The sequence below is a fragment of the Hirundo rustica genome, chromosome 12 (assembly GCF_015227805.2).
Source record: "Hirundo rustica isolate bHirRus1 chromosome 12, bHirRus1.pri.v3, whole genome shotgun sequence".
Lineage (NCBI taxonomy): Eukaryota > Metazoa > Chordata > Aves > Passeriformes > Hirundinidae > Hirundo > Hirundo rustica.
Window position 1 is genome coordinate 1709552 of NC_053461.1, and position 24983 is coordinate 1734534.

At 35.6% G+C, this 24983-nt stretch overlaps 1 protein-coding gene across 4 annotated transcripts in view; it reads left to right on the forward strand.

The window, feature by feature from the left end:
* Positions 1 to 24983, forward strand: part of DNAH12 (dynein axonemal heavy chain 12) — a 60755-nt gene that overhangs the window by 20550 nt on the left and 15222 nt on the right. For 3 of the 4 annotated variants that reach the window (XM_040076207.1, XM_040076208.2, XM_040076210.1), the window contains 32 exons: positions 790 to 942; positions 1351 to 1590; positions 2037 to 2282; positions 2589 to 2708; positions 3410 to 3519; positions 4168 to 4351; positions 5087 to 5227; positions 6155 to 6238; positions 6322 to 6510; positions 7196 to 7315; positions 8091 to 8279; positions 8911 to 9062; positions 9743 to 9881; positions 9985 to 10151; positions 11234 to 11489; positions 11693 to 11992; positions 12698 to 12876; positions 13931 to 14123; positions 14213 to 14374; positions 15700 to 15894; positions 16684 to 16817; positions 17042 to 17204; positions 17656 to 17772; positions 18817 to 18993; positions 19374 to 19505; positions 19930 to 20019; positions 21012 to 21152; positions 21289 to 21530; positions 21868 to 22015; positions 22863 to 23008; positions 23408 to 23622; positions 24587 to 24779. In XM_040076207.1, the coding sequence (XP_039932141.1) occupies positions 790 to 942; positions 1351 to 1590; positions 2037 to 2282; positions 2589 to 2708; positions 3410 to 3519; positions 4168 to 4351; positions 5087 to 5227; positions 6155 to 6238; positions 6322 to 6510; positions 7196 to 7315; positions 8091 to 8279; positions 8911 to 9062; positions 9743 to 9881; positions 9985 to 10151; positions 11234 to 11489; positions 11693 to 11992; positions 12698 to 12876; positions 13931 to 14123; positions 14213 to 14374; positions 15700 to 15894; positions 16684 to 16817; positions 17042 to 17204; positions 17656 to 17772; positions 18817 to 18993; positions 19374 to 19505; positions 19930 to 20019; positions 21012 to 21152; positions 21289 to 21530; positions 21868 to 22015; positions 22863 to 23008; positions 23408 to 23622; positions 24587 to 24779 (5417 nt within the window). The remainder of the gene's footprint in view (positions 1 to 789; positions 943 to 1350; positions 1591 to 2036; positions 2283 to 2588; positions 2709 to 3409; positions 3520 to 4167; positions 4352 to 5086; positions 5228 to 6154; positions 6239 to 6321; positions 6511 to 7195; positions 7316 to 8090; positions 8280 to 8910; positions 9063 to 9742; positions 9882 to 9984; positions 10152 to 11233; positions 11490 to 11692; positions 11993 to 12697; positions 12877 to 13930; positions 14124 to 14212; positions 14375 to 15699; positions 15895 to 16683; positions 16818 to 17041; positions 17205 to 17655; positions 17773 to 18816; positions 18994 to 19373; positions 19506 to 19929; positions 20020 to 21011; positions 21153 to 21288; positions 21531 to 21867; positions 22016 to 22862; positions 23009 to 23407; positions 23623 to 24586; positions 24780 to 24983) is intronic. The other variant, XM_040076209.2, reaches the window with a different exon arrangement.

Sequence of the window (24983 nt, forward strand, 5' to 3'; positions counted from 1 at the left end):
AGTTCTTTGCTGGAGTATAATTTCAAGTTTTGCTAGACACCTGTGGTGTGGCTGTAGCTAATGTTTCGTATCTGTTTGTCAAAACATCGAGGTATGTTGATGTGAGAGGGTGATGCAGCTGGTAGTCTGTCTGAGTTTTAGGCTCACAAACCTTGAATCAGAGCACAGCAGGTGGAAGCCTGGCATTCTGGCAAACAGAAGTCTTGTCCTGTGTCCACCAAGGTCTTAATAAAGTATTCCCAAAACTTGTCAGTCTGTACAGATGTGGCTCTGTAGCTGTGGATTGGACTGTTTGTTTAAGGTCTGCAACTTTTTTGTTTACTGTCAGATTTCTTCCTACTTCAGTGGAATGTAGGAGAGAATATGGAACGGTCAATGGAAGGCACAAAGGTCAAAGGGGGATAGTGTGGGAAAGAAAGGAGGAAAAAATATATTAAAGGACAAACAGAGAGAGAAAAGAGTAGCAACAATTAACTGCAACAGATTTAATTTGAAAGGTGTGTTTAAATGAGCACTGAAAGATTGGGTATAATAAAGTTTGAGTAACCAATCATGCTTATGATGATAATAAAACTAAACCTGTTAGGGTCAAATTTAAATTCTCTAGCATATTTTTTCCCAGTGTAAGTACATTTCAGATTCTTTTTAATTAGTAAAACCATACTTTTTATGTTAGATAAAATAAGTGTATGAAACTGTAAAGTGTAATTTAATTTTACCATTTTCATTCAGAAGCATTTCATATGAATGAAGTACAAATAATTTCCATTAATTGTTTCTGTGCTTTAGATTGGAGCCTTTTATTTAAACCTCGGTGGTGCCCCAGAGGGTCCAGCAGGAACAGGTAAAACAGAGACCACCAAAGATTTGGCCAAAGCTCTTGCTGTTCAGTGTGTTGTCTTTAACTGCTCTGATGGCCTTGATTACCTGGCAATGGGAAAGGTAAATAGAGAATAAGTATATGTTGTACTTTATTTTTAGCATGAAAATTTTAGGGTCCCTGTTTTGCAGACACAAATAAATGTGACACCTGGGGTCTGCTACCCTTGCATGCTCTATGCTGTTCTCTACGTTTCATTTTCTGTGCTTTATGAAAGCCTATTAAGTTGCTAATTAAAATATAAAAGAAACAAAAGTTCATGGGATTGGGATCTTCTGATTTAGCTTGCTTTAGAATCAAAAATTTTGTTCTTCAGTATATCACTGATCTATGATCTGAGTAGCTTTAAGCATTATTATTGTAATTGTACTTTTAAAATCTAATTAATCTTCCAACATTATAGTCTTAGTTTCTTTTGCATCTTCTAAGGCTCTGTTAGCAGTATTATTGGCTTCTTTCTTCATTTGCAGTTTTTCAAGGGTTTGGCTTCATCAGGTGCCTGGGCGTGTTTTGATGAGTTCAATCGCATTGAGCTGGAAGTGCTGTCTGTAGTGGCACAGCAGATCCTCTGCATCCAAAGAGCCATACAGATAAAGCTAGAAACATTTAACTTTGAAGGAACGGAGCTAAAGCTTAATCCCAACTGTTTTATAGCAATTACTATGAATCCAGGTTATGCAGGACGTTCTGAACTTCCAGATAATCTGAAGGTAAATTAATAAGGTTGATGTGTCTGTGACCTTTGCAATAACTGTTTTGACCAGATGAGCTGTTTCCATAAGGAGGCTTTGCTAACTGAAAGCAGAGACAGTACACCATGAGGAGCACACCAACTGCAGATTGCTGACAGAAAGGAAGTGCATTCTCTCACCGCATTTTCCTTCCTTACTGCTGCATGTGTCTGTGCAAGGGGCAAATTGCATTCTTGAGGCAGTGCTGAGGGAAAAGAGCTGGGGGGTTCAGTGTCTTTTCTGCACTGCATTGTGCATTAAGATGGATGTTGGTGGTAGCTCACTTAGGTTAACTGCCTAGGGAGTCATAAACCTCAAACATTGATAATTTTGTTTTATGATGGGATGAATACTGTAAAAGTTCTGAATAGCTTTCCATTCCTGAATTAATTAGTTAAAGATACATGATTGGGTATGTTTTTCAGGTTCTTTTCCGAACAGTAGCCATGATGGTTCCAAACTATGCTCTGATAGCAGAAATTTCCCTCTATTCATATGGTTTTTTGAATGCTAAGTCATTGTCAGTGAAGATAGTCATGACCTACAGGCTTTGTTCAGAGCAGCTTTCCTCTCAGTATCACTATGACTACGGCATGCGGGCAGTCAAAGCTGTGCTGGTGGCTGCAGGAAATCTGAAGTTAAAATTTCCCACCGAAGATGAAGATATATTGGTGAGTTCCTGAGGGAATATTTGTTTAAGGAGTTTCATAGATATATGCAGTTCTGAGTTCTGAAGGCAGTTTCAGCACATCTTGCCATATCACTGATCCATGTTTTGTCGTTTGTGAAATGAAGACAATAAAATACATGCTGCATTTTCCAGGACTGTGCTGATGATTGCACAGTTGGGCTTAGCTTCTTATCAAAGGCATTTGAAAGGAGTTCATCTTTGTTACATACTAGGTTATTTTAACTGCTGAACACCTTATGCTCTGTCTCTTAACAAGAGCAGTAAAATGCCTATTTGTTTCTTCTAGCTTCTTAGATCAATTAAAGATGTGAATGAGCCCAAATTTTTGTCACATGATATACCTCTGTTCATGGGTATAACTAGTGATTTATTTCCTGGAATCAAGCTTCCTGAGGCAGACTACAATGTAAGTACTTTCCTAATTTTTCCTTGGTCGTGATCATTGTTGATTGTTTTGTGGTGATTTGCTTTTTAATCAGGTGCAATTAATGCAGGGAGGTATTTCAAGATGAGCAAAATTGATGAATGTTTGCAATGCAACTTTGTAGCAAAGGGAATTCTTTTATCTGTGAATATAATCCACATCTGTGTTCCCTTACATTCAGAAGGGTTGTGCATGACAAATTGGGAATTGACCTGCACATTTACCAAGTTTTAGGCTTTCTGATTTCTTTCCTGATTTTTTGGACACAATTAAGTGAGATTAAGGTCTGTGTTTGTGTTTTGTTTTTAGCAACACTTGAAGCAATCTTTGTAGGAGAATGGTTGGAAAGTATGAGTATGTTGGAAAAACCAGATTGGATTAACTTTTAACTTTTCAGTAAATACTACAATTTGGAAAAAGCGAATGGTTCTGAAGCACACTGGTGGTTTTCTGAGAGTGATATACCTTCTCCTCAAGATAAAAATTTTAGTTAAATCCTATTCTAGCACATGAAGTACAGAAGTGGGATTTTTTGCGTCCGGGAAGTTTTGCTATATTTTGACTAGTATTGTTTCAGTTATTAATTTGAAACCCTTTCTGAAGAGCATAAACTCTTCTATTGTCGTGCAGGACGGTAATTTAAATTGTAGCCAGCGTAAGATTGTGATTTGTTTTCATTTTAGGATTTTCTGGAATGTGCCAATGAATGTTGCATTCAACATAATGTCCAACCTGTACAAACTTTTATGCAGAAAATTATACAGACATATGAAATGATGATTGTTAGACATGGGTAAGGTTCTCATTACTGCACTATCTCTAGTAATTCTGACTGATACTGTAGCAGTTATTTATATGAAGTTATAGAAGGTTTTGAGAGTGGCATAATAATAATCCTCTTTGTTCCAATCAGCTTTGGAACAGCTGATTAATGATACTGCTTTTGCGTGTCCCAAAATTCTTGTGGATGTATGTCTGTGGAGTTGTACTCCTCCTGATACCAGAAGCACTTGCACACGTGTAATGATTTTAGGTGCTGATATCAGTATGGTGAAAACTTAGGACTGTAAAAGCTTATTTGTATTAAAATATTAGTTGTCAGATCTGTGCCATTTTATTCCTAGGTTTTATTACAGAATAACAACTGTTGGGAGGAAATACATACAACATTGTATTAACCATATGATGGTTAATATTCAGCTCATTAATTAATCTTTTCTGTAAGATTGTGCAATCAGATTTGCACGTGCAAATAAACTGGGTTTGGGGAAAGGTTTTTTTTATATTCAAAGAAAATTTGCTTGTTTCACTTTTTGAAAATTAGGTAAAAATTAGCTTTAAGCATACGTTTTATATACTGTTGGCCTTCACGTGATCTGTAAAAGTCTAAACTGCAAGACAAATTTCTTAATGGCACTATTTTTTTTATTTCATCTAACAGCTTCATGTTGGTGGGGGAGTCATTTTCTGGGAAGACCAAAGTCCTACATGTGTTGGCAGATACGCTGTCGCTTATGAAAAAGCGTGGTTATGGTGAAGAAGAAAAAGTCATTTATAGAACTGTGAATCCAAAATCAATCACTATGGGCCAGCTCTTTGGGCAGTTTGATCTGATATCCCATGAGGTAATGTAGGTTTAAAAAGTAATGTTTGCTGTATGTTATGTTTCCGTTATTGTGGATAGTAAACTCTCCAACTCATAATTTTATAATTTTAAACATACATGAGAACACAATTGTAAATTTTACCTTAACGAATACTTTTGTGGCCTGTTTTTAATTAGGATATAAAGAATGCAGTACCATATGTGTATGCAGTTATATAGGTTTAAATATTCAAAAAAAAAAAAGCAATACCATTTTGAAGGTAATCTTCTTCTTATAGTTGCATCTATGCTAGGAAATCATATTAAACATAATTGTATTCATTTTTTTTTGTCTGCTCTTAACTGTATAATCAAAGTAATGTGAAAACCCTCTAGAAAAATTTATGAACTCATGGGTTCCCAAGTGTGAAACAGGTTTGGAGAAGCAATGATGTGAAGTAGTAAATATGAAATAGTGAAGCTTAGGGTGACTCTGGAGAGAAACAGATGCAAAACAGGGCAGAAGCACTTCAAAGTTTCAATAAGTTGAATTGCTGGTCTTTTTTGTCACAGTATTTTTTCTAGTGAAAAAAAATTGGGTTTTAAATTTGCTGTTAAGACTCTTAGTGAAACTCTGAAGTTGCAGCTGCTCTCTGCAGCACAAGAGGAGAACAGTTAGAAGTGGGGGATAATGAAAAGCAGAGGGAAGGGTTTCTGTGGCTGGCAGCTTGGGTTGAGCTCTGTGTGTTTGTCTCACTCCCCATTGCCATGTCAGTGGACAGACGGGGTTGTCGCTACAACCTTCCGGAAATTTGCGTTGTCCGAGACCCCCGAGCGCAAATGGGTCATCTTCGATGGCCCCATCGATACTCTGTGGATAGAGAGCATGAACACGGTCCTGGATGACAACAAAAAGGTATCAGCCAGTGAAAAAAAAAAATGCCTGCATAAAATTATGTGATATTTTGAGAATATCCTTCTACAAATAAAGCCACAAATACAAACTGCAGTGCCTGTCCATTGAAAAGAGCAAGTGCAAGATGGCATTGGCGGCAAGTTGTGAGCTTTTTGTTTTTTAGTGGTTTTTGATTGGTGGTTTTGTTTGTTTGTTTGCTTGTTTGTTTATATTGGAATCGTAAGCACAGTATCAACTCACTGCTGAAAGACGTGAATCATGTAGTATTTCCTTAATGCCATAATCTAAGTTTCTAACATAAATAATTGAAATTTAAATGTCAGAAATTATGATTAATTATGTATTATAAACCCCATTATTTCTAAGGCTGCACAAACGTAGACACTTATATTTCAAGCCAATCCCAAGACACAAAGGGTTGTATTTTCAAAATAAAGGCTTCTGAAGTCAAAATTGCAACACCGCTTTGGTAAATGGGCCCTAGGAATCTCAAAGCAAATATAAAAATTAGAGACAACATTGGCACTTTTAAGTTCTGGATGATAATGTGTCAAAATACTCAAACTGCACTCTTAGTTAAGTATGAAAGGGTGGTGTGTCTCCAGCTGGAATGCTTCAGTATTAGCAACAATGGCTGCAGATATCTTTTGTCTTCTTCTCGCTGTCTTTTCTTCATCCTGTCATATGCAGGATTGATTGTAATGAACCTACTGATAGATTGCTATGCAGTACTATGGTTTAAGTGAAGAATTTAGCTAAAACTTGATAAGAATCTATTGCTGCTAGTGGTTAAACATTTCGTGTAGTTGACCTTACCTTAGATTTTACTTAGTTTTGCCAATTTTTATATGGGACTTCTCTGTGATAGGACGTGTAATTTAATACTATTTTTTGCCTAATCTTGCATGTTATTTTTTATTTTTCAAGCTTTGTTTGATGAGTGGAGAAGTCATCCAAATGTCCCCTCAGATGACTCTTATTTTTGAAACGATGGATCTTTCCCAGGCATCAGTAAGTTTGGTATTTAATGAAAATATAAAACAAAATGCAGTCTATTAAATGCACAATAAAATGAGTTTACCATTTTTCCTTAGCCTGCTACAGTCAGTCGTTGTGGCATGATTTATTTGGAGCCTTCTCAGCTGGGCTGGAGGCCAGTTGTTACATCTTGGCTGAGTAAACTGCCTGAACCTCTGAACTCAGAGGAACATCAAAATCTTCTGCAGGGACTTTTTGATTGGTTGGTACCACCAGCATTAAGAGTCCGTCAGAAACAGTGCAAGGTATTTTTTGCCATTTTTTTCCTGCAGTAGTTAGTGGCAATTTCCATTCTGTTACTCTTGGTAAGAGGTGACTGTTCTCTCATGACAAGTGCAGTTAGAATGAATGTGCAGCTCTTGGCACCGGTTTGAAGAGTTAAAATGAGAATGTCAGCTAAGGCTTGAAACTTGATCATAGTTTTCATCTTCTCTTTTTCAAAAGTAAAGTAAGTATTTAAACCACTGATTAAAAAGACTTCCCAAGAGAATTTTGTACATTTTTTTTTCTTTAAAGGTGTCATGTTGTATAAGGAAGTACTTTTTTTTAAGTTTTAGGGGAATTGTGTAGTTCCTTGCAAGCTCAGTCTGACAGTGCTTAGAATTTTGCTCATGTTTTGCTGTAGTTACTTCTGTGGAGTTTGTTTTGGTTTAGGATGTTTAATTTTAAAATAGTGTTCACATGGTAGCCATGAACATGGTTTACAAGCTAGTTTTGGCGTTTCAATGACTGAGGAGGGCAAATGTGTAAAAGTGAGGTTTTTACTCAGAAGGGTTTTACTCTTTTGAGTAAAAGTCAGTGTAAACTTTGCCTTCTAGTATGTGTTCAGAATTAGCTAGTGAAGTGATCTAATTGTTTTAGTACTTTATCTCCAAAAGATAAATGAACCGAGCAAGTAAAGTATGACATCCAACCTTTTGAATCTCTTAGGAACTGGTGCCTACAAGTGATATCAATGTTGTAGTAGCTCTCACACGGATTTTTGAAATACTGGTTTGTCCAGCTGTGCAAGAAGATCCCACCAACAAAAGCATCCGTGCCTGGATTATGGTTGGTTTTTTTTTAACAGAGAGCAAAATGTATATTTCTTTCTCTATATGCTTGTTTTCAAAACAATTTTACTAATCCAAATAACTTTAATTTGTGAATAAGAGACATGTGAAACAGTTTACTACCTCCTTGCTCTCTCTCCCCATACTCTGGAGGTACCCAGATGAGATGGAAGTCTTGCAAGTGACAAATATGATTAAAAAGTTTACTCTTTTTCCGAATAATTGGGATAGTGTTTTTATTTAATGTGCTTTTTAAATAACCAAGAAGTTAGCTAAAGCAAAGGGTCTTCTTTCTCTTACAGGAGATAAACATTCATGCAACACTGATTGTCTTGTTTGAGCAAAATTTCTGTGTTAGGAGGGTTTTCTGACAGTTATATTAGTTGGATCCTCTGTCTGACCTCATATGATTATTCTTATGAAAAACTGAAGAAAATAGAATGTGAAAGTAGTTCTTTAAAATTAAATTAGAAAAATCCTAGATCCTGGTTGATCATTATAACTCTTCTCAGGCTTTGTCATGTGCTGTAGTCAGTGGCCTTCATTTTTTGTTCTCTCTCTCTCGGTCTGTTTCTGTCCTTGAGTAAGATTATTTGTGTGCTCTGTCTACAGTCAGATTTCTGAATCTCTTTAGGCCAGGGGTATTCAAGAGAAATTGCTGACATCTCTCTGCTTAACAATATTTTTTAGAATTATGTTTGTCAATCAGACTCCACAAGGTTCATGTAATATGTCAATTTATGAGGCAGTTACTATTTCTTTTGCCTTTACAGGGTTGTTTTGCTTTTGCCACAATCTGGTCCATTGGTGGAACTTGTGATGGTGACAGCAGAACAATTTTTGATAATTTCTTGAGGGAAACTTTGTCTGGGAAATCTGAAACAAATCCTGTACCAGAGAATTTGGGAAGGTGGGAGTGTCCCTTAGAAGAGAAAGGCTTGGTCTATGACTACGTGTTTGAGGTAGGATTGGTTTCTGCATCCCCTAAATAGTTTTTTACAGTCCTAATAGAAGGAAAATGCAGCCGGGTGTGTGTTTTACTTTATGAAGCCTGTTGGTTGCTGTTGAGTGTTGGTTGGATCAAATCCCACAATACATTTTTCATTTATTTTTCAAATACCAGCGTACTGGCCAATTTTTTAATAAAATTCCAAGATGTACATTTCAGTTTTATTTGTAATACTGCCACTGTATTTTTGTTCTGTAACCCAAGCTCAGTTGGCAGATTCAGATCTGCTTTTCTATACAAGGGATAATATGGACTGTTCAGAAGGACAGCAGAATATAAAGCCCATAGATAGTTTGTGTTACAATTTTTGTTTATACTGCCTATTAGACTCCTTTCTTCTCTTGTTTTTTTTGTTGAGGTTTTCACTGAACAAAGTTTTTAAGAAAATAAAGGTGTCTAAGTTTAGGTATGTACTTTAATTCTCTATTAGTGAGGTAAAACAAAGGAAATGTGTGAACTTTTGAAACATCAAATACGCATTAATTTATTGAAATCCATTACTTTAATTTTTCAAAAGTGAAATAGTAGAGAAAACCCTTCATATGTGTAACATCAATCTGTTCTACATTTGTGTTTCTTCCTAGCTCAAAGGCAACGTACGTTGGGCTCACTGGAATGAATTTATTGAACAAATCCGTTTCAGTGATAAAAATGTGAAGATTCAAGATATTATAGTCCCAACTATGGATACAGTTCGCTATACCTATTTGCTAGACCTGTTCATTACCCATGGAAAGTAAGTTGCTTCACTACAAATTTCTGAAGTGAAATTTGATCATGGGTAGAAATACTTCTTATTCTTTTCTTTGAGTTCACTGTTTTTATCAAAGTCTCAGTTTATTTGGCCTTTTAAAACAGACATATTCTACAAACAACAACAAAAAAGTCTGGTTTTAGGTTTTTTGTGAAATCTTATTACAGTCTAACTTTAGTATTTGCAGTCTGATGATGCTCTTAGGACAGCACAAAAAATGTTGCACCCTCTTTCTACTTTGGCAATTAAATATATATTTTAGGATTTTTTCTTTGATTAATCCTATCAAAACTAGTTATATTAGCCAGGGTCAGATCATATAAGAGAATGAAATAAAAACTAGCTTCAGGTTCCAAGGCTGAAAGCGTTATGAAATTTGAATTAATGAAAGACCTATTTCAGAAGAAATTTAACTCCCCTGTGTATTCATGTACTGCAACACCAGTAGAATGAGGGAATGAAAAATGTTTCTCCTCCCATTTTCTTGCTGGTGGAAGCAAACTAAAATTATGAGAGTTTAGGGAGTGCCTTAGAATACTTTAGTTTCTTCTTTAGGCAAGTAATGTTTTTAGAGGTAGAAGAGGAAGGGCAAGTTGGTAAAACCTTTTAGTTTACAATGTAGCTTTCTGCAGTCTGTGTGCTTTATTTCTGTCTTTGTGAAGACCGCTGCTTCTAGTGGGACCAACAGGAACTGGGAAATCTGTGTATGTCAAGGACAAGTTAATGAACAACTTGGAAAAGGAGCACTACTTCCCCTTCTTCATTAATTTTTCAGCTCGAACCAGTGCCAATCAGACTCAGGTTAGTAGAGCAGATCATTTTCTCAAGGAGATTGTGGAAATGAATGTGCTGAGTATGCTGAACACTGTAATCTGTAATCTGAATCATCCTCTTTGCGTTGCAGAACATTATTATGGCCAGGCTGGACAAGAGGCGCAAAGGAGTTTTTGGCCCTCCAATGGGAAAAAAGTGCATTATTTTTGTAGATGATATGAATATGCCTGCTTTGGAGAAGTATGGGGCGCAGCCTCCTATAGAACTTTTAAGACAGTTCTTTGACCATGGATTTTGGTAATTATTTGAAATACACTGAAATTTTTTTGTTGCTGTATTTGCTGTTACACTAATTTATTTCCTTGAATTTTATTTTCAAAACTTTTTTGAAGTGGTTTGTAAATGTTAATGTACATTTAATTTATATAAAAATACACTATTTAAAATGGAAACAACTTATATATTACTCTCTAAGGACTTCTCAGTTTAGGAAATTCATGATCAAATTCATTTTGAGTGTTTTAGAATGTTCTGTTGCTGAACTTCAGCAGAGTTAGTATACAGTAAATAAAATTATTCATTTACGCCTTGATAATTTTAATTTTTTTTTTCCAGTGCAGTTTCTTGTCCTTTTTCTTTCTCTTCCTCCTTAGAGTGAGTTGGCAGTTTTCTGTACATATCTCTATATATTAAGTTATATAAAACTTCTGATTTTATTTCTTATATTGGTTTCCCCTATTATACATGTTTCTATTAGTCACTAATTTTTTTTTGAGCAAGATCTCTCTCTCTTTTTTTTTTTTTAAATTCACAGTGAAATCAGATCTGATGATGAAATAAGAAATGAAATAAGCTGAAAGTCTGCCCTGCTTTTGAGGTTTTGGGGTTGCTTATATTGGAAGGTTGGAGCAGGTGTTTTCCTGAGTCTGGCTCGTTCCATGATTCTAGGCATTTCTCAAATACAACTACTCTTTTGATTCCAGGCACTGCTCAAATATCTCCTGAACAGAGATAATATATCTTGACACATTACAGTTTTAATACTCAAAATTTCATACCAAGTTTTATGGAACACAGTTTAAACAAATAATCTTTCTTTTGGGCCAGGAAAGAATATGTTGAGATTAACTGTTGCACAATTAAATTACTAGGTTTTGGGGCTTTTTTTGGTTTTTAGGGAGGAGGGGTTTGGTTTTAAAAACATAAAATATATATATATAAAAAAATAATATTACATTGTGTAATGCCTAGTGTGTTTTTATATATTTTTAAATGCTTTTTTTTAATGCATGCAGAGGAGTCTGTTGTATAGATGCATCTAAAGTGTAGCAAATGTGTTATATCTGTATTTAAATGTCACGTGGCATTTTATTTTGAAGGTATGATTTGAAGGACACCTCTAAAATCACCCTTGTTGACATCCAGTTCCTGGCTGCCATGGGGCCTCCGGGGGGTGGGAGGAATCCGGTCACCCCTCGGTTCCTGCGACACTTCAACATTTGTACCATCAACTCCTTCAGTGATGAGACAATGATCCGCATCTTCTCCACTGTAGTAGCTCTCTACCTAAGGATTAATGAGTTCCCTTCTGACTTCTCCACGATTGGAAATCAAATTGTCACCGCCACTTTAGAGGTAAGAGGCAAAGACATTACTGGCAATTTCCTTCAGATTGTTAATTGAAGTTCCTTCGGCTCTACAGTAATGTAGCGTGAAAAGTTTGGGGGTTTTGGTTTGTTTTTTTTGAGAAATAACATTTTAAAAGGCATTTAGGAATTATGATAAAAAGTTAGTGTTATTTCTTTGATGTTGTTGTTCTCTGTTGTTGTTATCTGAAGGTGTATAAGCAAGCCATCAAAAATCTTTTGCCCACACCAGCCAAATCTCACTATACCTTCAACCTGCGTGACTTTTCCCGGGTTATCCATGGCTGTTTGCTCATTAAGAAAAGCGCAGTTGGAAGCAAACACGTCATGATTCGGCTGTTTGTACACGAGGTGTTTCGTGTCTTCTATGACCGCCTGGTGGAAGATGATGACAGAGCCTGGCTGTTCAATCTAGTGAAAGATATTGTGAAAGAACACTTCAAAGAAGCATTCGATAGAGTTTTTGCACACCTTAAGGAAGGAAAATCACCTGTGAGTATCAGGTTTAATCTGTTGCAAAATATGTTTGCTTTTATTGCAAATTTAGGACGTGAAAGTTAATCATAGGTGAAATTTTGATTCAAATGGACGTGAAAGTTTGAGTTGAATTTGGCAAAATGTCTTCATGAGGAAAAAAAGTAGAAATGAAAATTGTTTGGGAGAGTTTAACTGTTGTACATAAGCATTCTTCTCAAAAAATGCTACATTTTAAATGTGAGCGAACTTACTACTCTTCCTTAGAAGAAATTTGTGCATTTGCATCCTGTGATTGTTATTAAATTTTAGTATCCAAAGTGCTGTATAGTTGTGTTATATTCTATGCCTTTTTTTGTTGTTTGCTTTTTATGTCCTCTGTAATTTCTTTCGTGTATAGAAGAAATAACTTTGTGGCCTTAGTTGTCCATTTCATAATATACACGTGTATGAATTTGGTGTAATCTGAATGTCATGATTATGAGACTGTCAGTGGCTATTGGAGCCAATTGTTTTCCAAGAACAAATTAAGAATAAGCGTATAGTTCCATGCAGGAAACATAATTTTGAGCAGGGTGTTGTCTGTGAGTCAAAATCTTTTGGAATGGTTTTTTTTGTGTGTCTGGGGTATTTGTCTAAATTCTCCTTTGTTACCAAAATCCCAATGAGGAATACATTCATTAAATATTGAACTTGACTTAATTTGTTGAATATTTATCTCAGGTAACAGAAGAAAACATGAGAAGTTTGTGTTTTGGTGACTACATGGTTCCAGAACTTGAGGGAGATGAAAGACTTTATGTTGAGGTTCCAAGCATTGAGGAGTTCAGTGATGTTGTGGAACAGTGTCTGGATGAATATAATCAAACCCAGAAAACAAGAATGAACCTTGTTGTTTTCAGGTGTTTATGATCTATTTTTTTAAGAGCTTTAAGCAGTAGTTGATAATTCAGTATATTCAATTTTGTGGACTGTGGTTTTTAGTTATGTCTCCCCCCCTTTATGCATCCTTAAAAGTGTTTGTGGTGTTACACCTTTTTGAATGGAAGTAAACTGATTTTTCTCTTATGCTCCTCCTTTTTCTATTTGAAAGTAAATAATGAGAAGCTTTTCTCCTGAGGGGCCTTGAATGTTTTCCTTAGTTGTTACAGAAACATTGTGCACTGAATCAGGTAGATGCTGTACTTCTCCTAGGCCTCTGTCACTAGTGAAGATGGGTGTCACTGGATTTTCATTCCCCGAGGACAAGCGTCCCAAGAGGGAGATGTTCACAATCACAGCTGTCTGTTCTGTTGTTATGCAGCGCAGCCATGCACTTGGAAGGTTTTTTGAGGCTACTTTTTAATAGTTGCTCAGCTTGCTTTAATTACCCCATGCCCTGTGCTTAAGCAAGTGATCTACGGGCCTTGCTTCATATTCTGAGATAAATCATACCTGAGTTTTGACAAAAACTCTCAGTAATGTGCAGATACTGCTTCCTGAGGATGTTCCAATGTTAATTCCACATGTAAGTTAGGAAACACAGTCAGAGGTAGAGGAAATGGAGATGTTTGTTGATATAAACCGTGTTCCCCCAGTGGTTACTTTAAAAAGATACTTAAATTGCTATTCTTCAAGGAAGTTAAAATTGGTAATACTGCTGTTATTTTGAAGTAGAGAACCCATGTTTTTCTTTTCCTTTAACACATTTATCTGTATAGTGCTCCTGTTCTAACCTCTGCATATTGCAATTTTTAGCCATTTAGCTAAATACTGATATTTGTATAACAGAAGAATTACAAGTTCTACTTTATTTTGCGGTTCATGCCTACTCTCTTTCTTCCTCTTCCTCTCTACCCCACCCTACCCCGCACTCAGAAATTTGGTTTGGAGCTGCTGCTCTTGGATTTGTTTCCCAGATTTCTGGGATGTCCATGTCTTTCTGCTCAGCTGGTAATGAGCACGCTCCCACTGCAGGTACATGTTGGAGCATCTGTCTCGCTTAAGCCGCATTCTGAAGCAGCCCGGGGGGAACGCTCTGCTGGTTGGAATGGGAGGGAGCGGGCGGCAGTCGCTGACACGCCTGGCAGCCTTCATGGCAAGGATGTGTGTTTTTCAACCAGAGATTTCTAAGACCTATGGTACAAACGAGTGGAAGGAAGATCTGAAAGTGAGTATTAATAACCTGTCTACATTTTGACTTAATTTTGAGGAAGGGTGTTTTGGAACGTACAATTTTGCGTTGTCTTGCATTTTCAGAGACTTCTGAAGAATGCGGGTGTTAAAGGCTTGAAATCTGTATTTCTAATCACAGACACACAAATTAAAGAGGAAAGCTTTTTAGAAGATCTTGACAGTGTCCTCAACACAGGGGAGGTTCCCAATCTTTTTGCAGCAGACGAAAAACAAGAAATTGTAGAGGTATCTTTAGAAATTCTCTTTAATTTCACCTCCTTTTTAATCTCCTTGGTCATTTCAGTGTGAAATGTGGCTTCTGGACGTTTGCACTTGATTCTGTGACTTCTTTTTGAAACCTTAGATAAATCAACTTAGTAAACTTCTGGATAAGTTTATGCCAACTACAAGCTTTAATTCTGACCTAGCACTCTGTTCACGAACATGTTAAGTTGTGCATGTAGAGAATTTGTGTTGTTCATGAATACCCTGTGGCTGTAGTTATTTCTGTAGTGTATTGTTTCGGACAAGATTTCGCATCGTAATGTTTTCATTGATCAGTGAAGTGCAAAGATGTGACATTTTTATTGGAACACACGACCTGGCTTTCCCAATAGACTCCTACTCTCAGAGGCACTAGGGCATTATTAGATAGAATTTCACATCCTGACACTTCTATCCAGAGACAAGGTGGGCAAAGGTGCTCCATGAATTTAGGTTCAGAAGTAAAGATGCAATGTACTCAGGCAAATTAAAACCAAAATAAGCTAAAATCAGACTTGGATTTTCACAGTAGCAGTCCCAATTTGGGAGGGAGGGGCATCAAGTTAACATCAAGGAAAATTAATGTTAGCAGACAATATTTGGAACTGTGTGCTATGCTGTCTTCCTGTCTGATGTTTTTACTAAATTAACTAGGTATGCTTCCAGTTGACTTTCAAAGTCATTCTTAGTGCATACACAAATGTTCTTTCTTAAAATATCTCTATCACTTGTTAGATGTTACTACTGGTTTTTCTTGCACTTAAGTTATGGAGCATGTTGATACATGGATTCATGTATCTTTCAAAGAAGTTTGATTATAATTCTTGTGATCTTTTTCTATTACTGTTTCATTCTTACCAGATATATATGTGGCATTAAAATATTTTTATTATTAAAATAATGTGGCTCTTTTCCGTTTTCACAGTTTGTGGGAACATATTCAGTGGGTGTATGCTGGGAGTTGGTTGCTATCCACAGTGTGCCAGCTGGAGCAAAGTTGGTTTTTACTCATTTAAATCTGCTCCCTCAAAAGAATTCTTCTTTTACTCTCTTGTTATGATCTACTCTCAGTTTTTCAGAGCAGCAGATGATCATTTCTGGAAGGAGTTGTCAGGGTAAATAGTGCAATCCTGTTCTCAAGCAGTATTTACTACTTGTTCTGGTTTTCTACTTCATTTTGCCCGTTTCGTTTCCACTAAAAAAATTAATTTCCTGATGATGCTACCATTAATAGGATTGCTATAGGACTTCAAATGTGCTTAATGAGAATTTATATGACTTTTTTTATGCTATGTATTATTCCTGAGGGTGTTCTTGCAGCAGTTCAGGCTGGTGATAAAGGTGAAGAACTCAGTCCCTTGGCATTGTATGCACTTTTTGTGAACTTCTGCAAAGAAAATCTCCATATTGTGGTGGCATTCAGCCCAATTGGAGACGCTTTCCGCAATCGTCTGAGACAGTTTCCATCGCTCATCAACTGCTGTACTATCGATTGGTTCCAGGTAGGGGAAAATATTTATATTATTTCCTCAAAAATCTGCTTCAGTTCCCTAACACTGTATTTCTAAGTGCCATTAAATTTTCTTTTGTCTTCCTTGTTAGAAGTATTCCTTGTTTTTCAAAATTTTAAAATTGCATAGGCCTTTTCTGTAATATTTTAGGAGCTCTTTGTGTGAACTCAACATTTCTACATCTAAATAAAGGTAAATTTTGTTGCTACACATTTTTGAAGTATGAATAGTCTTAGTTTGGTGGCAGTTTGCAATTTTATTCCATAGTGTATATTTTTAAAGGACTAGAGAAATCATTCCATTGTGACTGTAAAATGATCTTAATTGTGGCTGCCTATGAAGCAAGTCATCCATTGTAGGAATGACTAGCAAATACAAGTCCTGTTGTTTATCAGTAGATCTTCTATAGCAAATAAAACTTGGAGAAGCAGTATTGATGTAAGCAGTATTGCTCTCAAGAAAGCACGGTTAGCTCTATAGCTCGGCCCAGTGCTGATGTCAGTTAATTATTTGTCCAAAGAATGAATAGATGCAGAACTGTTTGGATGGAATGTTAACGTGTAGCTTTGAACTAGATCAACCAGGAGTTGCCAAAAAAGATTGCACGGGTAGTGACCTTGCTGCCTGAGCTAACCAACCCTTTTATCAGTTCATTGTTCTTGAGACACAGCTGGGACTAGTGTGTCTCATTCTGGTGGTTTGAATGGTAAAAACTGATTTTAACGTTTGATGGCTGCTAACAGTTGTATTTTAGGTATTCTTTCCTCATTTGTCTCTCAGCCGTGGCCTGAAGATGCCCTTGAACGTGTGGCTAGTAAATTCTTAGAAACCCTTCAGCTCACAGACACGGAGCGTCAGGGTGTTGTGCCCATCTGTAAATACTTTCATACTTCGGTTTTGTCACTCTCTGAAAGGTCAGTCTATGGCTTTTGCAAACAATCATAAACTATGAGGTGACTGAGTGTCAATGCTACTCATTTATATATTAAAAATTAACACAACTATTTGCCTTCATAAAAATTCTATAAAATCATTGAAATTGTTAATTTCAAAGTTACATAACATTTGCTAATGAAAAACTAAAAAAAAAAATCAAAATTTAAAGTTACTCTTTTTTTTTTTTTTACTTTTTTAATAGGTTCTTACAAAGTCTGGGACGCCATAATTATGTTACTCCTACTTCTTATCTTGAGCTTATTGCTGCATTTCAGAGACTTCTTACTGAGAAACGAGACAGTGTAATGAAAGCCAAGAAGAAATATGTGAACGGGCTAGATAAACTAGCTTTTGCTGAGTCACAGGTGAGTTACAACAAATATGGAACTAAAAAGAGAAAATGTTTGTCAAATGCAGGTCTTTTTCTGGAGAAGCCCGTCAAAAGTGGTCCTTCAGATTTTGTTTAGCTCAGTCTTCAACAGTAAAACTAACAAATATATTTTGCCTTTTCTTTCCTACAATCACAGAACTAGTGCTAGAGCCATACAGCTTTAAGCATATATTGTGAAGTAGTATATGAACATGTCATTTCCTCGGTGGTTAACAGGTGACTGGCTATAAGTGAGCGTAGTTTCTTAAAATTAGACACTGTATGTAGGAGATTTAAGTAAGTCTTGGACATGTTTTTGTTTGAAAGTGAATGTTACACCCTTCTATCAATAAATTAGTCATTAGGTTAAATCAAGGTCTTAGAGAATTTGTTTGAAATTGTGCTTGACCCTCCTGGATCCCACCTGATTCTTTTTATATGTATAGGTTGGTAGGATGAAAGTGGAATTAATTGAGCTCCAGCCCAAACTGGAAGAGGCTAAAGTGGAAAATGCAAGCATGATGAAGGTAGAGTTTTACAAATACAGCTTTGTGGCTTTTAATGTAAGCATATGTCTTATTTCATTGATGTGTGACTTTCAGAAAGTAGGAGTTGAATTGAGGTTTTTGAGCTCACTTCTTGTTTACAGAGGTTTCCAGAATTCTGAAACTGGTTATTTATGTTTATATCCTTAGAACACAGAGAAAACTTCATTCTTTATACGAATTATATTCTCTGGATATACAGTCATTGCCTAAGCTCATGCTGAAGGATGTTAGAGAAAATGTCATGCTAATGGTGGTTAAATCAGGTTTCCCAAGTTGATTCACAAACATTGTGAAAAACTCAAATAGTTTTTCCATATGACCCATTATGACAAAACAAACAAGAACAGTTTTGCACAGTCTGTCTTTGCATGTGTAAGGATTATATGCTTGACTTACAAAAGGATCCTAAGTCCAGTTAATTTCATGGGAATTTAGTGGGATTTAGGATCAAAAACCTTGGGTGTTTTGAAAACTCCAGTATATGAAAATATATTCACACTTACCTAGTATGTGACTGTTGCATCACCAAAAAAGCATGATTTAATTGACATTATGCACTTGTTTCTGATTCCTAAGTATTTTTTACAGATACAGTGATATCTCTTCTACCTCTAAGAAAACTGAATGTCACTTCCCTAGAGCTGCAAAGAGAGGTGGATGAAGTCTTGACTTCTCCCCGAAAAGAAAATAAATTTCCATAGTCAAAATTACAGACTGTGAAGCTAAAACTCCCTGTAAAAGCTCATCCATTTAATTACAGCCTGATGCACAAGCATGAAGAGCCTCTTCTCTCCTGAACTTCAAAGATATTTTGAATAGCTTTTATTGAGAGTAATCTGATATCATACAGTTTATCTGCTGTTAAAACTCCATGATGATGTTGCAGTATGCTAAGAAATTATTCCCTTAACATAAATTGAAATTATGTTAACATATTAAAAAACTTCAATCTTCTCTTTATATTTTACAGTATTCCATAAGTCCCACAGTAGGTAATTTCAGTTTATTTGATCATTTAGGGCACAATGTAAATCAAGCCCAGTCATGTTTTTTCCTTAGATTATAGAAGTAGAATCTGCAGAAGTAGAAGAGAAAAGGAAAATTGTAAAAGTGGATGAAGAAATTGCTACAGAGAAAGCTGAAGAAGCTCAGGCACTGAAAAATGAATGTGAGAGTGACCTGGCAGAGGCCATGCCTGTCATGGAGGCTGCAATCGGTGCTCTTGACACTTTAAAGGCAAGCTGATCTAAATTTCAACATTTAAAAGTGTTAACTAATTCTCTAAAATGAAGTAGGACTTTAGAAGAATGTGAGATATCTTAGATGACACAGAAATGTATAAAAAGTATTCTGACATGGAATTTTTAAAATATAATTATATTTAATCATGAGTTTACAGTTTATTGGCATTTATTTAATTTTTATTTCCTCTGCATAGGGGATATTGGTGGATATTGTTAATCGTGATGTTAACATTGGATCATCTCTTCTAGAAATTCCTCTATTACCACTGGTAATGTTACCATTGGTAATGGTGTTATAATTCCTCTTTTTTCTATCAGGTTATTTATAGAGTGCTGAGAAAGGCATAATACTTAATGTATTTTTTATTTTAGCCTTCTGATATAGCAGTTGTCAAAACAATGAAAAATCCTCCATCTGGTGTCAAACTTGTCATGGCTGCTGTCTGTGTCATAAGAGAAAAAAAACCTGAAAGAATTGCAGATCCTTCAGGATCTGGAGGCAAGGTAAAATGGCAGACAATAGTCTGAAATAAAAATGTAATTCATGTTCTTCTCAACACCTATCCAATAAACAAGATAAGCCAAGGTCCATTAAAGTAGGCAAGTACTTATAGGCTCTACCCAAGATTTTACTGAAAACTTTCAGAATTCCTTATTTTCCAAATTTTGTAATGTGCCAGATTTAGTTTGCTTTACTCATTTCTTAAAAATAGATAATACCTAACTTCCCTGAGACACTGTTTACTTTTTGGCTTAAAGTACGATTGCAAGGAAATGTTTGATTTATGATGATTTTCTGCTTTGTTGGCATCTCAAGGAGATACCTGGTTATTAAATATTCATGAGTTTTAATTAAATGAGGTTTGTAATTTTTTGTATGTGTATTTGTTTTAAAGCCTGAAAAGGTATTTTCTACTATGTTTTGTAGATTTTGGATTACTGGACTGCAAGCCAGAAAATGCTTGGCAACATGAATTTCTTAAAGGATTTGAAAGCCTGTTCTGAGAAACCCATTCCAGTAAGGCTTTTTCAGTCATTTTTGCCACGTAGACACTTTCTTGCAGGGAAAAAAAAATAAAATGAGAAAATACTCTACTGGAGACATAATTTGTCCAATTCAATCAGTCTCTTCTGAGCCTATGTCCTTTTAGCCTCATTTCACGTATTCTGTTTTGGGAGTTGTTTGGGTTTTTTTGGTGGAACTGGTGGACATTTGATCCATGATCAGCCTTCCTATGCCTTCTTGTTTTCCTAGTTTTACTAGATCAACCATTTGGCATTAGAAACTTCTTTTTATAATTCACTGGTGATTGCCTTTCTTAACATCTTTTTCTAATTGTAGCATTTTGATTGAATGAATCAGTGAATAAATAAATGATGTCAAAATGGGTAATATTTTGTTAATTATACTGGCAGATATATGCCAGTGTACATATATATATATACAATAAATGCAGAAATGTACTAGCTATATAATCTTTCAAATATGATCATTTCTCCCAAAGGTCTTGCTATCCATAAGTGTGATTCTTGCCCTTTGCTGAACTAATTGGAAATTGGATATGCTTTGTCCTTTATAAAACTGATCCCCAAGAGTAGGCACATGCAATTACATTTTGTATTACATTAGGAGAAATGCATTTTTATAGTGCAACCCAAAGTTGTGCATTGAGAAGAAGATAGCAAATAATGGAATTGGTGTGTTTTTCGCAAAGGGCAGTGTAAATTAAGGCTCCTATGTGACTGTGATGCTCTTAGCACTTAGGGCGCTGCCACATGGAAGATACAGCAAATGCACGATTAGAAAGTATAAGGATAGGATTAGAATGAAAACATAAAAAGACTATGAAACATGATAGGAAGATCAAAACAATCAAGCAGTGATTTCTACAACAGTTAATACTGAATAGTTCTTTCTTATTTAATTGTGTAGAGAAATGGCATTGAATCTGTTCAGTTTTGAAGTGTCAGCCATGAGATCTGATGGGCTCTAATGCTTTTGTTACCCAGGAAGCTGTCATGCAGAAGATTCGGACTGAGTACCTGACTAATCCAGAGTTTGATCCACAAGTGGTGGCTAAAGCTTCCTCAGCAGCAGAGGGTTTATGCAAATGGATTAAGGGAATGGAAGTCTTTCACAGGGTATCAAAGGTGTGGTTTTGATCCTTGCCTCTTGGTGCTATGGAATCTTCCTTTGCTCCATGTATTCACCCTAAGCATTGTACTTAATAAGAAAGTTAACAAAAAACATCCTAAAAGCACATGTGTATCGGTTGTAATTGAATAGGAGATTGAACCCAAAAAGGAACGTTTAAAAGTGGCAGAAGAGTCCTTGGCAACGACAATGGAACTGTTGAATCAGAAGAGAGAAGAACTTGCAGCAGTTGAAGGCCGTTTGGCTGCTTTGGAACAAACTTTCGCTGAAAAGACGGAAGAAAAGGCTCGTTTAGAATTCCAGGTTGATATGTGTGCAAAAAAGCTGGAACGAGCAGAAAAGTTGATTGGAGGCCTTGGTGGAGAGAAAACAAGGTTAGGTTGAAGTTCAAAGATCAGATAAAACAGCCACTGTAGAAACAGAACTTGAAATTCTGTTCTCTAAGCCTTTAATGCTGTGTGGACTTTAACACTAAAGAATGTCTGTCACCTGGAAATATTCCTGATTGTTTCTAGTGTAAAAATATGGGCAGCAACATTGGGAGAATAGTAGAAGAAATATCTTCAAAATGAGAATAGAATACATGACTCATGAATTAGTTTTTCATATTCTTCACCTATTCTTACCTAAGATGAACAAAACCAAGTTGATTTTTAACATCAATATTATTAATTTGGAGGTTTCAGCATGACTTTTCTCTGCTTGTCCTAGATGGAGTCAAGCTGCGTATGATCTTCAAGAGGAATATGATAATCTGACAGGAGATATTCTGATATCAGCTGGGGTAATTGCATATCTGGGAGCTTTTACTGCCGGATTTCGACAAGAATGTACCAAAGATTGGAGGAAACTGTGCAAGGTTAGATGGTTATCTTAGAGTTAAATAAATGTTTCAGTTTTTTGAGACTGCTGCAAAAGGCTTCAAAAATCCCTTGTAATTTATTTTAAATTAGCTTAGTGTAAACCTCATGGGCAAACCAATGGGATCTGTTCTACTGATCCAATATTTTGTAGATTTGAATTTAATGAAATCAGTGAATTTACCCCACACTTATACTTTGCTCCACAGTAGCATATCAGAAACTAGAAACCGTCATTGATTTTGTACGGATTGATTGTTACTGAAGTAAAATCTCACTGCTTTCTCTATTTTGCCTTTAAATGAAAGAATAGAATTTAAAATGCAGTCGTGTGTAATATAAAACATTCTATACCTTACACATCAAATATTTGTGTGTTAATTAGATGATTATGTTGTTTGCAAAGGGACACTTCCAGCATACTTATATGAATGCCATAATTCATAAATAAAATTATTTGGAATCACTTAAAATGCATTAAACAGTGACGAATTCTCACTGGATTGCTGTACTGAGTTAATGGAAGATATAATTAGATATTTCCAACTGTGTATGAATTTCTTAAGTCATAACTTTATGTAACAAACCTCCCACATTATGAATGTACCGAAAACTGGACGAGTCTTACAAAATTTGCAGAGAGAGTAAATATTTAGTGGGGAAATGTAGTTAATTATTGAAATTATGGGTTTATTTTCCCCAGAATTTTTACTTATACGTGACCTATTTCAGTCTCTTAAAATGCACATTGTCATTTTTGGATTGAAGTGGCATTTAATAAAGATACAAAGGAACACAGAATAAAGAAAAATGTTTATTTTGTTGGGTTTTCCCCCTCTTTTTCAGGAGAAAGAAATCCCTTGTTCTGAGGATTTCTCTTTGAGCAAGAATCTAGGTGACCCAGTAAAAATAAGAGCCTGGAATATTGCTGGTTTGCCAACTGATGTATTTTCTATAGACAATGGAGTCATCGTTGACAATTCAAGACGTTGGTAGGTGAAAGAAAGGTTTAATTTTCAAATCCAAACAAGTGCCCGCTTTAAAAAAAAAAATCTGGAAACAATGTAGCTTCTGTAGAACAGTTTAACTGAAAAAGGAGTGGAATCTTTATGTTCCGGGGGGAGGTGGAACAATATTTTTACAAGAATTCTGAATTCTGGTTATTTTAGGAAAAATGCTAAAGACTTTTTGCAACTTTTGAAGGTGTTTCTGCTGTTACTTTTCAAATTATTGTAAAACACCTGTGCAGCTATTATTCACTGGTATCTTAAAAAAACATAATAAATTGTACCCCTTATTTGACAGCCTGATATAGAAACATGTAAAATAGTTTAAAATTTGTAAAAAAGCCTGCAAGCACTGAGAAAACTGTCCTACACTGTATTTTCTAGGCCATTAATGATTGATCCTCAAGGTCAAGCAAATAAATGGATCAAGAATTTTGAAAAGGACAACCGTCTGAATGTTATCAAGATCAGTGACACAGATTATATGAGAACTGTGGAGAACTGCATTCAGTTTGGGACTCCACTGCTGCTAGAAAATGTTGGCGAAGAACTAGACCCATCTCTTGAACCTTTGCTGCTTAAACAGACATTTAAACAAGGTAAGGCAGAATTTGGAACCCTGAGGGAGAGGACCTTGAAATTCAGTTTCTAGTCTGGCACCACCTGATGTTTTTCATATTGCTCTTTTCTTGCCTTAATTCTGCCTCTAGTAAGAGATGGGTAACTGCACAACAGATTGAAGATTTACTTTCAAATAATATGTCATTCCTGCCTATTGCGATAATGGTTTTATGTGAAAACCTTCACCAGATCGCTGAGCGAGACACGAGAAGCTGGTCTCTTCTGATAAGGAAGTCATAAATCCTTTTTCTCTGAAAGACTTATGTTTTCCTGTGGCTGGTATATAAAAACTACATTTTAACTACAAAACTACATTTACCATGCTATCAAAATATTAATACAACATTACTAATCAATACAATATAATACATATAATAAATGTCTTGTCTAGAGCCATATAATATACGCTTTTCACACTTAGCAAGTAGCTATGAATTTGGTATTCAACTTTTTCTCTTGTTACGTGCACAGAAAAGTGCACATAAAGAAAAATGTTTTCCCTTCCTTCTTACATAGTTTGTCTTTACTGGTTTCCATGTTCAGTATTAAAAACAAAAGAAAAGTAAAGCTCAAACTCTTTTATTTTCTTTTCTTTGTGGTTTCCTCTTTCAGACAAGTAATTCAAGGAAAGAGTAGTCTGTAATAATATATTATTGGGGAGTGGTTCCACAGCTCTCTGTTGCCATCTCTAGTTTTTGTGTATGCAGATTGGAAGTACAGTAGTAGTTGGATTGAAACTTGATTTCATCTGCTAAGAGTGATAAGTGGCTCCACTGAACTCTGTGATAAATTTTCAGACTATCAAATATATTTACTCATTTTTAGTTTTCAGCCAATTTGTCACTGATGAGAAATTTGCTTTTATTTAATGACAGAAGTAGTTTTTTTCTGTCAGTAATTGGAGTAGATAAGTTTTCTTAATGTTTCTCTGCTTAACTTTAGGAGGTATGGAGTGTATCAGGCTTGGTGAGAGCGTTATTGAGTATTCCAGTGATTTCAAGTTTTTTATTACCACAAAACTAAGGAATCCACACTATTTGCCTGAACTCGCTACAAAAGTTTTATTACTCAATTTTATGATAACACCAGAGGGACTTGAAGACCAGCTGCTAGGTATTGTTGTAGCAGAAGAGAGGTAAGTCCCTCTTTACGATAAACAGCCATTTTTATGGCATAATTCCAAATAAATGAAAAATCAATTTATTGTAGAGAAAAATGGATGTTACATAGTGTAAATGTTGCTCAGTAATAGCTTAAAATCAAAATTTTATTATATAAAATGTTTAATTAGGGAAGTGTTAAGAATAAGTGTCCACAAGTTAATTAAAATAGCAGACGT